A 17229-nucleotide genomic window follows, 5' to 3' on the forward strand; every position below is an offset into this window, starting at 1 on the left:
CCATTGTGCATTTGTTGATTTTTACCAAATTAGCCGATTAAACTAAACTAGTTCAGTTAAAGGTTTTTGAAAATTTTAATTATCAATTAATACAATTTGAAATCGGATAATTAATTGATCACCCAAAATTATTAATAATAATATATTATAGGCCCAATATATTATATAAGCTCAATATATAAAAATTAGTGTACTTATAATTATTCTTATAATGAGTTTAAAAGAATTACGAAAACTAAAAAATATTTGAAAAAAATTAAAATTAAAATTAGAAGTTAGCGAAAAATTAAAAATTTAAACAAAGAAATGTCTAATGTCTGCCTTCTCTGGCACGTCTCTGTCTACTCTCTCTGGCAGGTTTTAGGTTTTCTTGTTTTTATGTCTATTGGTTTAGCGCCGACAGTAAGTCCTTTTGTTTTCTCTTTTAGTTTGTGATTTGGCTTTTAAATCGCATCTGTTTTCAATCATGGAGTCAGAGTTTGCTGGGTTAACGATCAATGAGGAGGAAGAAGAAATTTTACAGTTTCAATTTGAACCAAAAACATTAACAGAGGTTGGGACTTTTCAATTAGTGGGATGTTTTTTAACTGCCAACATTATCCATTTTCCAGCGATGAAAACTACAATGGCAAATCTCTGGCATCCGGTTCAGGGGTACAAATTTGAGATCTAGGAGGGAAAAGGTATTTATTTCAATTTTTATGATGTTATGAATATGGAGAGGGTGCTAAAGGGATCCCTGTGGACTTTCAATAATCATCTGTTGCTATTATACAAGTTGCAGTTGACGTAGGATCCATTAATAGTTCCTTTAACCTATACTCTATTTTGGGTACAGATTCATGATATTCCTGCAGGTTTTTTCTCTGAAAGGCTGGCAATACAATTAGGGGTACTTTTATGGAATATGATGGTTCAAATATGGGAAAGAAAATCGAAATTTTATGAGAATAAGAGTCCAAATTGACATAAGACGCCCACTAAAAAGGAAGAAGCAGATTTTATTTTTTGGTAATTGTTCATATGTCAGATTTAAATAATACCGGTGACTGCCAAGAGGCAAGCCGACCGGTCACAATGAAAATCTTAAGTTGAAACGTCCGGGGTCAATGGAACCCACGAACAGTTCATAGACTTCGACATTGGCTGAGGTTATATAATCCACATATGGTCTTTTTTATGGAGACAAAAATAAATAGGAGGAGAATGGGACGGGTTCGAAGATGTGGTGATCTCGAGTGGATTATGTTTGGCTTGGGCGTGGGGATACTAATGTCAGGATCCAAAGCTATTCAAAAAGTCATATTGATGTGGAAATTGAGGATACAGAGGAAGGTAAAAAATGGAGATTTACTGGTTTTTGTGGTTCTCCCTATTCGAATAAAGAAGAATCATGAAATCTGATGATTTGTGGTGATTTCAATGAAATTTTGTATGGCTTCAAAAAACAAGGAGGCTTACCTCGAGAGGAGGGGAGAATGGAAGCATTTAGAACGGTCTTAGAGGATTGCAACCTAAGGGACATGAGATTTTCTGGAAGATGGTTTACTTGGGAAATCTGCCAGAAACAAATATTCAAGAACGTTTAGATAGGGGAGTGGCTATGGAAGAATGGTTATCTTTATTCCCGGAATTTCAAATTCAACACATATCTCATTCTTTTTCAGATCATTGCCCGTTGTTAATCACCACCAAACAGGAGGATAAGAGAAGAATTAATGGAAGTTTTAAATTTGAAGCATTGTGGGTTTTGGAGGAGAGTTTTACTTCTGAGGTTAAAAGTATCTGAGAGAATGCTGTTGGTGATTTATTGAGTAAGATGGAAAGTCTCAAGAGAGGTCTTAAGAAATGGGTTGACAAGATTCAACATAATAAGAAAGGGAGGAAAGTGGCGCTAACTTCAAACAGGAAAGGGAGGAAAGTATCTGGGGAAATTATGATAATATTTTGGCAAGAATTGAGCAACGCATTTCGATGAGAATAATTCAAAACTGAAGGCTAGATACACCAAAGAAGAGATCCGTGAGGCACTAGAAGAATTAGGCCCAACAAAAGCACTAGTGAAGGATGGATTTCCGGAATTATTCTACAAAAAATGTTGGCCAACTATCAAAGAAGAAGTTACATAATTCTGTCTTAATCTACTGAATGGAGGTATGAATATCAGTTCAATAAACAAAACTAATATAGTGTTAATTCCAAAAATCCCTGATCCTTTGAATATTACCCATTTTAGGCCAATCAGTTTATGTAATGTGCTTTATAAATTGTTGGCTAAAGTTATTGCCAATAGTCTTTGTCTTGTGATAAATAGATGTATTGATTTAGCTCAAAGTGCTTTTGTACCAGGGAGACTGATTAGTGACAATATTTTATTAGCTTGTGAAATTCTTCACACTCTGAAGAATAAAAGGGTAGGGAAAAGAGGACTTATGGCGGTGAAGTTAGATATGAGTAAAGCATATGACAAGGTTGAATGGAGTTTTGTTGAAAAAATAATGAAAAAATTAGGGTTTGATTCAGAGTGGGTTGACATGCTAATGAAATGCGTTACTACAGATCATATTCAGTAGTTTTTAATGGTGTTATTGGAGAAAAAATTTTCCCGTCTAGAGGCCTCAGACAAGGAGACCCTTTGAGCCCATTTCTATTTCTATTCTGTGGAGAGGAACTATCTAGTCTTTTAAGGCTAGCAACAGAAGGAAATTTAATCCGAGGAGCGAAGGCTAGTAGAAGTGGACAGCATATTTCACACTTTTTATTTGCGGATGATTGTATTCTGTTTGGAGAAGCCACTGAAAGAGGAGCAGTATCTTTGAAGAGGATCTTAAAGGAATATGAGCTTTGCTCGGGTCAATGCGTCAATTACAATAAGGACCCGTTCTCCTCTGCTTTTTAAACGGGCTTTTGCAACAAAAAGTGCTTTTCTCTTAAAAGCAAAGAAGAACGGCCATCGTTTCAAAATTTTTTCCACCATCTGAGAAGTGCTTTTTGGCTGATGGAGAAGTTAAAAATTTCTCCATTTCTTCAGCCAAAAGTCCGTTTGGCTGATAATTTCCCATTTTAACCTGCCCTCTCCCCCAAAAAGTTTCTTTTCTCTGGTTCTTTGGAGGAGCTCTATACCTTTTTTTCACATTTTCACTTTCAAAATTTTGGCTTACTGCTTTCGATTAGAATTTTCCCTGAAAATTCTGGATTACTGCTTTGCTTTACTCTACTCAGCGGCTGTGGTTTGGGGATTGGAATCGAGATAAAAGAAATGGAGAAGGGAAACAGGCAAGTAGTTGTTTCAGCATTGCAATTCGCTTGCACCGACGATGTGCCCACCAATCTCGCCACTGCCGAAAGGTTTCTTTTTTTTTACTCCTCCTATTACTTTCCATTTGATTAGATTTTCTGGGTCTTTCATTAATTTCGAATTGTATTATCTGATCAAACCTATATTCTGGATTTGCTTTGCTACTCTTCCACTTTCATCTGTTAAAAAGTCTCTTCATATTGGTTTTGTGGTTTCTTTTAGTTAATTCTTCCTTTAGTCTCTATTTGATTGAGATTTGGAACTGTGGTGTAAATTGTTTGTTTGATTCTTATATGAGAGTGAGCCTATTTACTATGCGGTGAAGAACCGATAAAAGAAAAACAAAGGATATAGAGACTGTTCATGGTTATAAATTGTTTTCAAAATTAATTTGGTTTCATTGGAACTGTTCAAGTTCAAACTTTTGGGCATTTTCTGCAGTTGTTCATTGGAGACACTAAGTACATTGAAGTTTGCACAGCGGGCTAAATTTATTAAGAACAATGTATGAGATCTTTGCTTAGCTACTTTTAATTCAATGCATGGCTTACTCGTCATTCATGTGATTTCCTGAAATCCTCTGTTTCATTTTCTGTTCCCAACGGGAACCGATGCTAGCCTTTGAGCTTGTTTAGACTACATAATCTATACTTGTATACTAATAATAAGAGTTTTGTGTTGTGGAACCCATTTAGTTAAAAAGGTAGAGTGATACCAAGTTTTTTTCATGTATATATATTTAAAAATACAACTTTTTGTTAAAAGAATTTTATTTCTTTTAACCTCTTAATCAGTTAGTCAAATTCTAGTTAATGTATATAGTTTTTAAATTTTGGATGTCATATTTATTGAAAGATTTGAACTAATGTATTGTAGGCAGTGGTAAATGAAGATGCATCTGGAGATGTTGTTGCTATGAGACTGCAAATTCAACAGCTGAAGGTATAATATTGTTAAACTTACGATCATATTTGAAAGTACCTTTAAAGTTATTGTAATACTGTAATAGTAGGCGGTTTGCTTAGTTTCTATTTATCAATATGAGTTTCACTATACTTCTCTGCTGAATCTCCTTTCTATTGAGCAAGCAGTAATTGTATTATGTTTTGCTTTATCTTAACTGAAAAATAAAGGTAGAAATAATAAATGTTAATTTACAAAATTTCAAGCAGCAAGCAGAATCTTCTGTTTTTGTGAGCTGAAGTCATGCCAAAGTTTAAATGATTCATTTTATTTATTTCATTTGCATGGTTCTCATATTCTTTCAGGTTTCTAGTTATCCTTATTATCCAATATTCTGTTTTTCAGAAAGAAGTATCTCATCTACGAGCTTTTGTTAATGGCAAAAGTGAAAATCTGGATAATGATAACTTGGCATCAAGCATTCCAGCATCACCTGGGCCCTTTAAATGGGAATGCCCTCCTGGATCATTCAGTCCACTTTCATCTGATAAAAGGATGTCTCAGGTATGCAGAAATCTTGCTTTGTTGAGGAAACACACAACCTAGAGCTGTTGTTAAACTATTTTCTTTTTCTGCCTATTATGATTTTGTAATCCAGAAAAAAGATTATGAAGTTGCTCTTGTTGGGGCCTTCAAGAGGGAAAGGGAGAAAGAAGCCGCTTTACAAGCACTGACTGCTGAAAACCAGGCAGCTATGCAGTTGGTATGTCCTATGCCTTGAAAGAAGTACCTTTTCTTTATTTTATATGTTTCAGTCTTTGGGGCCGCAAAGTTTAAGTTAACAATAATTTTTGAAAGTTTGGGAGTTAACTTAAGGAATAGGACATGCTTAAAATTTTAATAATATAAATTACAAATGAATTCTGTGAGATTTGTTCTTGGCATCTAACTCTGGAGTATTGCGTAATGTGATAAGTTATTAGAAGTAAAATTTGTCACTTTGTGTTGGACTTTTGATAGGCAAAATAAAGAGAAGAGATCCAAAGTTAATATTTTTTGAGGTTTGGTTCTTAAATCTTAAGGAATATGGCATGCTTAAAATTTTAGTATGTAAAGGGCTTTCGTGAGATTTGAACTCTAAGTATTACGTAAAACTAGAAGTAAATTTTGTTTACTTTGTGCTGTCTTTGTTGGGTTTTTTAAGCTAATGTTATTACCTTGGTGTTTTTTCGTGCATAGTCACTCTCATGATTCATTTTGAGCAACAGTAATGCCTCAATTTATTGTTTATTAGCTTATTGGTTTAAAGGTAATCAATTTATTGTCTTTGCTGGACATTGTTATGATATATGTAATGCTATTTTAGTATAGTTGACTTGTAGGTGTCATTCTTTGAAGAATTTTTTCCGATTTGTACACTTCTTTTAGGAACTGATCTAGAAAACAAGAAGCTTGACCTTGAAATCCGATTTTTTAATGGTACAATTTGTAGATGAAGATATAGAAAATTGTCTTTCCCCTCTGTCTTGATGATTCAGTTTTTGCTGATATTATTGGTTATATTCTTATTTCTTTTAATGCTTGCATGCTCTTGATTACCACTGCTTGCCCGTAGAGTGTTGTATTCTTTGCTTTATATGGTGATGGGGCTGCTAATCAAAGGGCAGTTGTTTGAGGATTTGAACATCTCTGCACTTTGGGATCTGCCTGCAATTTTGGTCTGCGAGAATAATCATTGTGAGCAATTTGAATTGGAATGAAATTTTATTGGTCTATTAAATTTTTGTGGACTTTATTTATTTCATGTAACAAATGGTATGGGGACGGCTGAGTGGAGAGCCGCAAAGAGTCCTGCTTACTACAAACGTGAGGATTATGCTCCTGGTTTGAATGGTAAATTTAGTGCTTGTAGATGCAACTTGGTTTTTAAGTGGATGATTTTGGGTTGCATTTTTCACTTGTTTCCTCATTTAATTAAAGCCTGAATCGCACTGTACCGTATTGGGACATCCTTTTTCATGCGGAGAAAACATTTAAATTACCATTGGTCCTATATTTAGCCTAAAGAAGGGACGAAAGACCTACTCTACCAAGCGATCAAGGCCTTAATTCAAGTTTTCATTTTGCAGATACACCGAAGTTGTAACCGGAATTAGTGGTCTGGTTCAAAATGGAGATGCTTGCTAGTATGGTTGCAGACATTGCTTATACATTTTCAAAATATGTTCAACATCTGAGTGAACTGAAATTTGCTCTTGTACTTTTTTACATCATGGTATGTACTAGTTTTATTACTATAGGTCTGATTTTATTTAAAGATTTTAGCTAAACTTTTAAATAAAATGCAATACACGCTAAACTGTTCAATTAAAACTATATTTGCTTTTATAATTCCAAGTATTTTGTTTTATATTCTCAAACATTTAATCTAAGCGGTGATGAAATAGTTAGTTCGATCCATTGTTATTTGAACTATAATTAACTAAACAATTAGTTAAATTCAACTTTTTTCTGTTAAAATAATTAACCAAATTGAACCAACTTCAATTAATTTTGTTGGCTTTCTATTGAATTGTTGTTTATATAACTTTTTTTTTCATTTGGTCCAAAGTTCATACCATTTTGAAACAATTATTGACAAACATTGCACTAAAATAGTAGTGTGCATTAAATCGGAACAAAAATATGACAAATAATGTGCATTATCATATATTAGAACAAAAACATTATAATATTACAATACATTGACAGAAATTGATAAGTGTTTAATTAATTAAAAATAAAAAAATAATTTTTATAATAATACAATCGTGTCCATATCTAATTACAAATTTTTAATTTTTATATTTAAATATAATTTATATATTCTAATTAAATTTTATAAATAATTAATATTAATTACTTAGAAATATTTAAAATTAATATTATATATTAAAATATTAACTATAAGTTATAATAAATTAATTTTTATATTATTGATAAAATATCATAATATTAACTAATTTAAACATTATTTAAATACATATTTGTTACTTTATAATCTCATATCTAAAATAAACATTTTATTCTTCAAAAATATTTTTTAACAACAATGCCAAACACTCAAATTTTTCAAAAACACTTCTAAAAAACACTTCTCAACAACACTTTTGAAAAACACTTCCCAAAAACAATGAAAAACTAACTCTAAACCCACAATCTTTTTCAGTACCAATACGCAGGAGGAAGAGAAAAGGGTAATTGTTAGGGTGCTTGGTGTTCATAGCTCAAATAACCCAGAAAGGTATTTAGGATTACCGAATTTGGTGGGGAGAGGCAAGAAAGCCGCCTTCTAAAGTCTGAAGGATAGATTAAAGAAAAGCATTGACAATTGGAGTGTTAAGTACCTTTCTCAAGGAGGAGACGTCATTTTTATTAAGGTAGTTTTACAATCCATTCCAACTTATTCCATGTAGTGTTTTTTGCTTTTTTTGCTTCCTAAGTCTCTATGTAACAAGTTGGAAGGTATAATAGCCAAATTCTGGTGGAGGAAAAATCAGGGAAAAAATGGGATTCATTGGTGTGCTTGGAAGGATATTTGCGTTTTAAAAGAAGCAGGAGGTCTTGGATTTAGAAAACTTGATAAATTTAATATCACATTATTAGCTAAACAGGGTTGCCGTCTTATTAATTATCCAGATTCTTTGTTAGCCTGAGTTTTGAAAGCTAAATATTATCCAAATGAAAGTTTTCTAACTGCTCAACTAGGAAATTTACCTTCGCTTACCTGGAAGAGCATCTGGTCGGCAAAAGGAATTCTGGAAGGAGGACTTTGTTGGAGAGTTGGCAAAGGGGACCGTATTTCTGTTTGGAAGGACCTTTGGATTTCGGAAAATGAATAAGACAGATTGCAAAACCAGCATAGAGGTGATAATATTACATTAGTATCAAATTTGATAGATGCAGATAGTAGAACGTGGAAAGAAGATTTAATTATCAATACCTTCAATGCAGATGTCGCTCGAAAAATTTTACAGATTCGTTTGGCAACTTCAGCAAATGAGGACTTCCAAGTTTGGAGAGGAGAACCTTCTGGTAATTTTTCTGTTCGAAGTGCCTACAAAATATTACAGGAGGCCTCTCTAAATCCTATTAATTTACAAACCGAAACTAAAGCTTTCTACAAAAAATTGTGGAATTTACAGATTCCTCCGAAAATAAAAATTATAATATGAGGGATTTCTTGGAATTACATTCCAACTTTTGTTAATCTAAAGATAAAACAAGCAATTGCTGATGCTCGTTGTCCTCGATGCTACCAGGAGGAGGAGGATAGTAATCATGTCTTCCGTGGATGTCCTACAACAACAGAAGTTTGGAGGCTTTTAAAATTCTCTTGGATACTTAACAGTAATCTGGATAGTGTTTGGAACTGGCTAACCTGGGTTTTTAGCCAAGGGACAAATGAACAGTGCTGACTCTTCTGCTGCGGGTTATGGATAATCTAGACAAGCAGAAACAAGTTCATATATGAAAAAAAAATACACAAGCAGGGACATCTCTTTCAAAATTTTAGATTTCATTTCAGAGTTAAGAGGAGTTGAGGAGAAAAAACTTAACTTGGCAGCAAACGGTGGCCCCAAGTTCGAAGAGAGGAGGACGAGTGTGGAGGTCTACTTTGATGCAGCTTTTGACCAACAACTCATAAAATCTGCCTCGGGGTTGGTTGTCCGAAACGAGGGAGGAGAAATATTGGCATCCAAGTCAGTAATCCACACCAGTATAGCAACCTCATTCGCGGCAGAGGCACATGCAGGATTACAAGCCTTAAAGTTAGGAATTTCTATGGGACTTAACGTTCTACAAATAATAGGAGATTCGAGAACGATTATCAAAAACTGTCAAAGTTAAGAATACAACAGATCGACTATCGGAGCAATCATCAGAGACATTCAAGAGACAAAAACTCATTTTCATAATATCGGCTTTTGTTTTATCCCCAGATCAGAAAATATACATGCCCATTCGGTTGCAGCAGAAGCATTAAAAAAGGGAGCAGGCCATTACCTGGTTGGAGATGTTCCTAATATCGTCCGACGAGCAGTGGAGAGGAAACGCCCAAGACATCCAGATTGGGAGAAAAGAGATGACTGTTTGAAGAAGTAGCAGAAGGATAAAAGATTTGTGGAGATCTGCTACCATTAAAGCTGTGTCGGTGAGGGGAAATGAAAAGACTTATGGAGGCCAGCTGTTTCCTGTTCAACTGAGAATTCTAGAAACAGTTCCTTTTATGTTGTTACTATTCTTGAATTTTTCCGGGCCAATTTTTCTGTTATCTTTTTGATTTATGCTGGGCCAACATGTTAATGGCCTGGTTTGTTTTTGTTTCTTTAGTTTAGTTTTAGGCCTGCCAAATTGGACCTTTAAGCCTATTTGGCTCAATTTTAATATACCTCAGTTGAATTTTCAAAAAAAAAAAAACAAAGAAAAATAAAAAAATATTATTAATGTAACGTTTGTTATTATGTTTTTTTTTGTTATTTGTTTTTTCTGATTTCTTTAAAAAATAATTAAAAATAATAATACTTTTTTAATTTTTTTAACTTAATTTTAGAAAAACATATACAAATTTTAATTGATCTAAAAAAAATTAATTCGATTAATGGATTCAACCAAATCAATACTCTTATTTGTCAAATACTTAAAAAAAATTCCTGACAAATAGGTTTGTTGAATAAAGAATAGTGTGTGGATTATTGTTTCCAATGTTAAAGACTGCAAAAACTGACTTTCTTTAAAGGGTGTGAAGATAGTTGATAATAGTTGATGAGTGTCACTCAATGGAGATGCAGCTTTTTGAGTATAAAGAATAAGAAATGGTAATAATAGCTTTGTAAACTGGGATTAAAGTCTAAGGTTCCCCACCTATTTCAAATGAAATCTGCACATACAACAAAATAATTTACAGTATATTATTCGTTATTATGCCCAAATTACAGTATGACAAATCAATTATTAATGTTCTCGACGTGCAAGTTACAATTATGAAGAATTTATGGTCCACGTTAAATATTGGAAATCAAGATAAACACAATTTAAATTATTTGAGTTCATTGATTTTATTTAAGTTGATTTATTTTGTAACTTAATAATACTAAAAATCTCATCGCACACATACATGTGAAAATCATAAATTTAAAGTACATATGCGTGTTTAAATATAACATACAATAAATAATGAAAATTGGAAAATATTGATTTAGAACACATATGTGTAGATAATAAAATTGGTGGAAATAACAAATTGTGCATAGTAAATATTAAAATGTATAAGTAAATCAAAATAAAACATTGGTTGAGTTGTAGATTTAATGTTTTTTCAATGTAATTGACATAGGATTCAAATTTCATAATATACATATTTTTATTTTTTTCTTTAAATAAAAAAGATTTAAGTGTACATAAATAATATAATTTATTTTAAATACAAAAGATCATTTTTTTATAATTTTCAAACTAAGTTGATATCCAGTTAACTCGTGACACAAACTCAATCAAATATTTTATTAACAGTATTGTATTAATTAAAAAACTTTCAATTATTCGACAATAATTAGTTAACATAATTAACTCTAGCAATAATTAAGTTATAATTAAGATGCTTAAAATTTTATTTAAGTAATAACTCAATTTTACATCAATAAAATTAGCACAAACTTTTTAAAAATTAATAAATAAAATTATGACAATTTTTTTATATCAAAATTTTTATTAATAGTTGTAATTTAAATTATAATTATCACATTTTTTCATATATTTTATGTTTATAGTTCTATTCAAGTAATTTCACTATTTTAAAATTAGCATAATTTTTTTAACTAATAATTGTAAATTCAATCATAATTATTTGGATAAGTTTTTGGTACAGTGACAATGCACTTTTTTTTATTCCATAACCAGTTTAAAAAATGACATATGTTTATTTTTCTAATATTTTACTATACTTCTATAGGACATTTCTCTGAAGTCTAACAACTCCACTGATAGTGTACCAAATATTTTTTTTATTTTTAAATGTGCAATTATCACGACTTTTACTAAATTATAACTTAAAATGTACAATTATCACACTTTCTATTTTATTTCAATTTTTTATTTTTAAATGTAAATTTAGTAATATGATAAAATATAAAAGTATTCTCGTTAGTTCAAAAGTTTTTCCAAACTTGTGTCATTTCATACTAATATAATATAATATAATATTAATTAATATGCTTTTATTATTATCACATAATAACACTAATGAATTATTATTCTAATGTTAATATAGTAATATAATTAACAACAAAGGGAATTCTATCGGTTTAAAATTTTTTCAAACTCGTTCTTTTAATTAAGTTATAATTAAGAAGACGCTTAAAATTCTATTTAATTAATAACTCAATTTTACATACATAAAATTAGCACAATTTTTTAAAAATAAATAATTAAAATTAACCCAACTCCTTTTTTATATCAAAATTTTTATTAATAATTGTAATTTAAATTATAATTATCACAGTTTTCCTATATTTTATGTTTAAAGTTCTATTTAAGTAATAACTCTATTTAAAAATTAGCACAATTTTTTTAACTAATAATTGTAAATTAAATTATAATTAGTTTTACATTTGTAATTGTCACAACTTCTATTAAATTATAATTTAAAATGTATAATTATCAAAATTTTTATTTTATTTCAACTTTGTTTAAAATAAAATTAACACAACACAACTTTTTTACGTCAATTTTTTTAACTAATAATAATAAATTATAATTATAATTATAGGAATTACAATTTTTTTTCTTAGAATTTATACTTAGAGTTTTATTTAAGTAATAACATCTTCATGCATTTAATATTTAATCATTTTTTTAATATTGTATTTTTAATTGCAGTAATTATCGTAAAAAAATATTTTAATTATTGAATATAATTAAAAATATATTAATTTATCAATTCAAATTTGTAAACATAATTAACTCTAATATTAAATGATAATCAATATGCTTAGAATTCTATTCAAATAATATATCTATTTCACATTAATAAAATTAACACAACTTTTGTTAAAATAAAATTAACACAATACAATCTATGGTTAGGTCACATTTTTAATTGATATAATAGCAAATTATAATTATTACAATATTTTCTCCTATATTTTATACTTAGAGTTTTATTCAAGTAATAACTATGTTCTAAAATTAGCATAAAATTTTTAATTATTTTTAAATGTGTAATTATCATAACTTCTATAAATTATAATATTTTTAAAAGTTAATTTAATATACAATTAATAATAAAAGTTATTTCCATTATAAATTATAAATAAAATCCAAGTATAGGTTGTTTAATTTATTATAGCGTCCAAAATCCGATTGCTGGTTCATGTAACCCTAAAACCATTATCCATATTTTCTTTGTTTATATAATTAAAAATGCACATTTTTTAAAGAAAATTTTGCAGAATGCATAAGAATCAAGAGGAAAAAAAACGTTATCCAATTTTGCTTTGTTCATATAATTACAAATGCAGAAAATTAAATTAATTGTTGGAGATTCAACACATTCCTATAAACAGGAAGAAAACTGAAGTAGGGTTTGTTGCTCAAGACCACATAATTTTGGAGGGTAAAGATATCATGTTAAATTAATATATGCTAATTAGTAAAAGTAATGAATAACATCCATGAACAGGGAAGTGTTGGGAAAGGGTGAGGGCAGTGGGGGACAAAAAGAACACCGTGCAACTGCAAGGCCAACAACGCATTTAAATTCAAAGATACTAACGTGTTGTGTGGGCTGGAAGATCTTCGGGCTCAGTGAATTATGTTTCATAATTAACAAAAACTGCTAAGCTTCATTTTTACTGGAAACTGCGGTGGCAGTCTTCTATCTTTTTTCTTTTCCATTTTTCATTCTTTGATCAACAAATTAAAAGGTAGCTGTAATATGAAAAATACTGAAACGGGGTTTGAATCACGTGGGTATTGGGCACTTGGTTGTTAAAGTCACTGAGATCCACGAGAGATAAGTGAAGGTGGCCATTGCCCGTCATGTCCCTTTCCCTCCGCGTGTGAGGATTGTTCGGCTATAATAATTTAAAAAGTTATTTTAGATTTTTATTTGGTTAAATTAGTTTAAAAGGCTAGGTTTTTTAACAAATTAACGGAAAAGGTCGATTTCTGTGATATTTATCGGAATAGGTTGATTTTGGGGAAAAAATGTGAAAACACATCCAATGGGGTGCGCTTTCCTGCACAGTCAGCAAAACACGTGAGGTGAAACTTGAACCCGTGACCGTATAACCACCATCAAGTGAGTTCTCGAGTCATGCTCCAACCTGTAATGACACATTAACATCCATCAACTAGGACCTGTAGTTAGACTACAACCCGTGACCATATATAAGCACATCGAACTCGGAACTTGAGTTGCAATGTGATGGACTTCTAATGCAATGGTTCTATCCCGACACGGTAGATGAAATATGTGTTGGATCTGGTGCCCTAAATGTTGTATATTCATTTGTAAACATGTAATGTTTTCGAACAAATTGGTTTATAAAACAAATTCATTGATTACATTAATATACTTTGTATGATTGTCCCCATATGATTTTTGCACACAAAGCAAAATGAAGCAAATATTGCTCATTGGTTGTATAATGTTTAAATTAATACTAAGTGGTGTTATGTAGTCGGATCATAATACGAAAAGACAACTTATATTAGTAGATGAACCTAAACATGCTCTTAGTCTAATCGGAAATGAGTAAACCGATTGAAAGACTAATATATCAAGTCCAATTGAGGGAATGCTTTGTCTTAAGATCGGAGCGGATAACTCTTAGAAGATAGAGACATAAATGTGACTGACTGGACAGACAACACATCGGATTGGACCTAAGAAGAATAGATCCTGAATCTATTTATAGATTTATTCACTTGTGACATTCATAGTATGACATATCTAAATCCTGAGTGGATGATGAACTATGTATGCGTCACTCATACACTTTGATGTAAGTAAAAGCCCGAGTTCATATAGATAAGGAACCGAAAGTTGGTATGTTAAGTGTACAACTTCTGCAGTATGTAGCGTCATTCACAATAGTAGAATTCATAGCCCGAGACATGGGTAAATGACATTCTATCATTGGCATTATATGGTTGATGAAAAGTAAATATGGTCACGGGTCGTTCATCTTTGTGATGAATAACTTGATTACTATTTGATAGGAATTGACTTTTCATAAAAGAATATGTAATGGTTACCATAAGATAAAATAGGATCATATTGGGAGAACTGATATTATCCTAAAGAGATTAGGGATATCTTATAAGGGTAACACACTTATGACAAGGTCATTGGACGAGCACTAATCGAGTTGTATTTATAATGGTATTCCTTTGAGGAGAGCTTAGTCATGATACTATAATGGAATGACTTCGTGACTAAACGAGTTTATAATTAATAAGCGAAAATTTGGAACTTACTTATAAATCATTTGAGCCTCAATTGCATATGTTCAATTGATCCCTCCACAAGCTCGTTGAAACCAGAAATGAATTGCGTGTTGAATTAAATGAACAGAAATGAATAGATATGGTGAAATGGAGAAATAGGAAACATTTGGAAATGATTATATTTTCTCTAAAATAAAAATGAACTGAAAAGTGAATTTATATTTTTCGAATTAAATGAAGTTCAAAAATAGAAATAAATCATTTGGTCATACTGAATCGTTGAATGCAAAAATATTAAATATATTTTTTTCATAGATTCTTTTACGGTAAAGTCGTCATGATTTTAATAGAATTAGAATTGGGTTGAAAAATTATTTAATTGGAAATATATTGAAGTTTATTTCTGGGAAATAGAAAAACAAATATTAGGTTGGATCAAATTATAAAGTATTGGGTTAAAATTTTTGAAAAACTTGTAATTGGACCCGATATGTAATAGGCCCAAAATCCCTTTATGTTATAAGGTGGGACGACAAACCCTAGTATTATTATCTAGGGTTGCCGCCCCTACATCCGAGTTGAACTGGGATTTCATTTTTCTAGTTGAAATAAACTTTTACAATTCAACAAGGGTTCTACCTTCTCTCCCTATAAATAAATGGCACCGATATGGCTATTTACACAACTTTAAGTTATTGTTACTCTGTTGAAAAATAGAGAGAATTTATTCTCAACTATTAAATATATTTTTTCGGAATAATAATTTTGTTGGTTTCAATTTTGAGAAGAGAATTTTTGTTTTTACCCAAAAGAAAATAAAACTATTTCTAGTTTTATGTTTTGATTCATTTTGATTGAGCCTACAATCGAAGCAATTAGTGGTACGAGAATAGTAGAGAAGATCATTTGGTTGAAAGCTAGGAACGACAAGGATCCGTCTATTCGAAAATACATGTACAAGTTCAGTCTAGGATTTATTGCTATAAATATCACAAATTTGGTCAGTTTTCAAAATTTTAATTTTTCATTGTATAAGAAAATCGTTTTCAAATTGGACTTTTTACAATAATATGTGGGACTTGGAGTGCCACTGCATCATCGTGAACTCAAACAAACCTTAAAACTAGCACACTATCTCCCTCAAATAAAAATAAATATTTTTGTTGAAAAAGTTAAACACTTGAAAGTAAAATATAAACAATGGTCTAGGGATGTTTTGAGGGGTGAGGGGAGGTGCTCGAGAGAGTTGATGGAGTAGGAGGAGCGAAACCCCCATTTATATAGGCAACCGGGTGGGCAACAAAAAAGAAAATAAAAATGTACCTTAGTTAATCTAAAAATATCCCGGGATTCCCAAGATATCTGAAAATAAGGATCGGGGTTCTTAGGTTTTGGAAACTTTTTAGGGTGTTAAAAATAGGAGAGGGAAAATGCTTTGTCTAGGGTTCGTTTTCATTGATGTGGTAGAAAGATGCACTAAAAGCGTACCCTGTTGGACGTGTTTTCACCTAACATGTCTGCGAGTTCAGGGCATACTCACATTTGACTGACATGCATAATTTGGACCTCTCAGCTGAAGGTAGGTTAGAGTTTCCAAAACTCCCTCACAGAAGACCGGGCTATGCGAATTCATTGTTAGATGTGGGCAATTTACAAGTGGGGATGGAGTTTTCTTCGAAATATGCTTATGTCACTACAGTGAAGAGATACAATATAAAACACGGGGTAAACTTCTATGTTATTAAATCCTGATCGAAGAAATTCAAGGCCAAGTGTGCAATACGTGACAGTAGATGTCCATGAAAAATCATGACATATTTTTTTACAGATATGGGCCCGAATGCCACTACCTTAATTAAAATGAATTAAGAATTACAAAATTATGGATATCGCTAGGATACTCCATACCAAAAAAAAAACAAGTTACAATGGTTATTCAAAGCAAAATTACAAAGGTTATCTGCTACTTTGTTTCTAACGCGACCTATCCACTTAACATCAACTTCATACTTGTGTGGTCACAGGTACGTGATAAGACTGTCCAATATGAACATATAGTGGCCTCATTTATGATACTGAATTCCTTATTTCGAAATACTCATGTTGTTGCAAGTATGACAGAGGATCATTCCAAGTTGGATTCAGACATGATCTCGAACATTATATTACCTATGGTGAAAGCGAGTCCCAAGATTTTTGTGTCAGTTATAATTGCCAATATTCGTAGTCAGTTTGATTACACACCACCGTACCACAAGGTTTGGATCGCAAAACAGAAGGCCATAGAGAATATGCATAACGGGTGAGACAAATCGTATAATGATTTGTGGCAATGGTGTCAGGGCATATTCGAGAGATGACAAACCAATCGAGGTTATGCAGTTATTATAGGAACCCAGGGCTACTAGGCCAACATGTCCACACTTGGAGGATACATTAAGGACAAGACCTCGTTAACAAATATATTCATTGTTTATAGACAATTTGTTATTTTTTATAAACCTTGTTAACTCAGGGCATACCAATAAGAGGTATCG

At 31.4% G+C, this 17229-nt stretch overlaps 1 protein-coding gene and 1 long non-coding RNA gene across 11 annotated transcripts; one reads left to right on the top strand and one right to left on the bottom strand.

The window, feature by feature from the left end:
- The first annotated feature begins 320 nt into the window (after positions 1 to 320).
- LOC107945326 (kinesin-like protein KIN-12E) lies at positions 321 to 6574 on the top strand. Of its 8 annotated transcripts, none has more exons than XM_016879283.2 (8): positions 321 to 2154; positions 3223 to 3348; positions 3740 to 3803; positions 4175 to 4240; positions 4607 to 4765; positions 4860 to 4964; positions 6014 to 6094; positions 6331 to 6574. In XM_016879283.2, the coding sequence occupies exons 2-7, from the start codon at positions 3260 to 3262 to the stop codon at positions 6089 to 6091; spliced, it is 561 nt and encodes a 186-aa protein (XP_016734772.1). In that variant the 5' UTR covers positions 321 to 2154; positions 3223 to 3259; the 3' UTR covers positions 6092 to 6094; positions 6331 to 6574. The 8 variants fall into 8 exon arrangements, 7 of the variants coding, with proteins under 7 accessions (XP_016734772.1, XP_016734776.1, XP_040962544.1 ...); XM_041106610.1 differs by having other exon boundaries at positions 322 to 683; positions 839 to 3348; XM_016879282.2 differs by having other exon boundaries at positions 322 to 3348.
- A 313-nt stretch (positions 6575 to 6887) lies between these two features.
- On the bottom strand, positions 6888 to 9445 carry LOC107945327 (uncharacterized). 3 transcript variants are annotated; one of them, XR_001696497.2, is made up of 4 exons: positions 9248 to 9445; positions 8622 to 9040; positions 8184 to 8539; positions 6888 to 8058 (listed from the first exon to the last, which is right to left on the bottom strand). It is a non-coding gene; the product is annotated as an uncharacterized lncRNA (long non-coding RNA). The 3 variants fall into 3 exon arrangements; XR_001696498.2 differs by having other exon boundaries at positions 8622 to 8684; positions 8801 to 9441; XR_001696496.2 differs by having other exon boundaries at positions 8622 to 9445.
- Between the last annotated feature and the right edge of the window lie 7784 nt (positions 9446 to 17229).

Source organism: Gossypium hirsutum, chromosome D12 (assembly GCF_007990345.1).
Source record: "Gossypium hirsutum isolate 1008001.06 chromosome D12, Gossypium_hirsutum_v2.1, whole genome shotgun sequence".
In the NCBI taxonomy this organism is placed as follows: domain Eukaryota; kingdom Viridiplantae; phylum Streptophyta; class Magnoliopsida; order Malvales; family Malvaceae; genus Gossypium; species Gossypium hirsutum.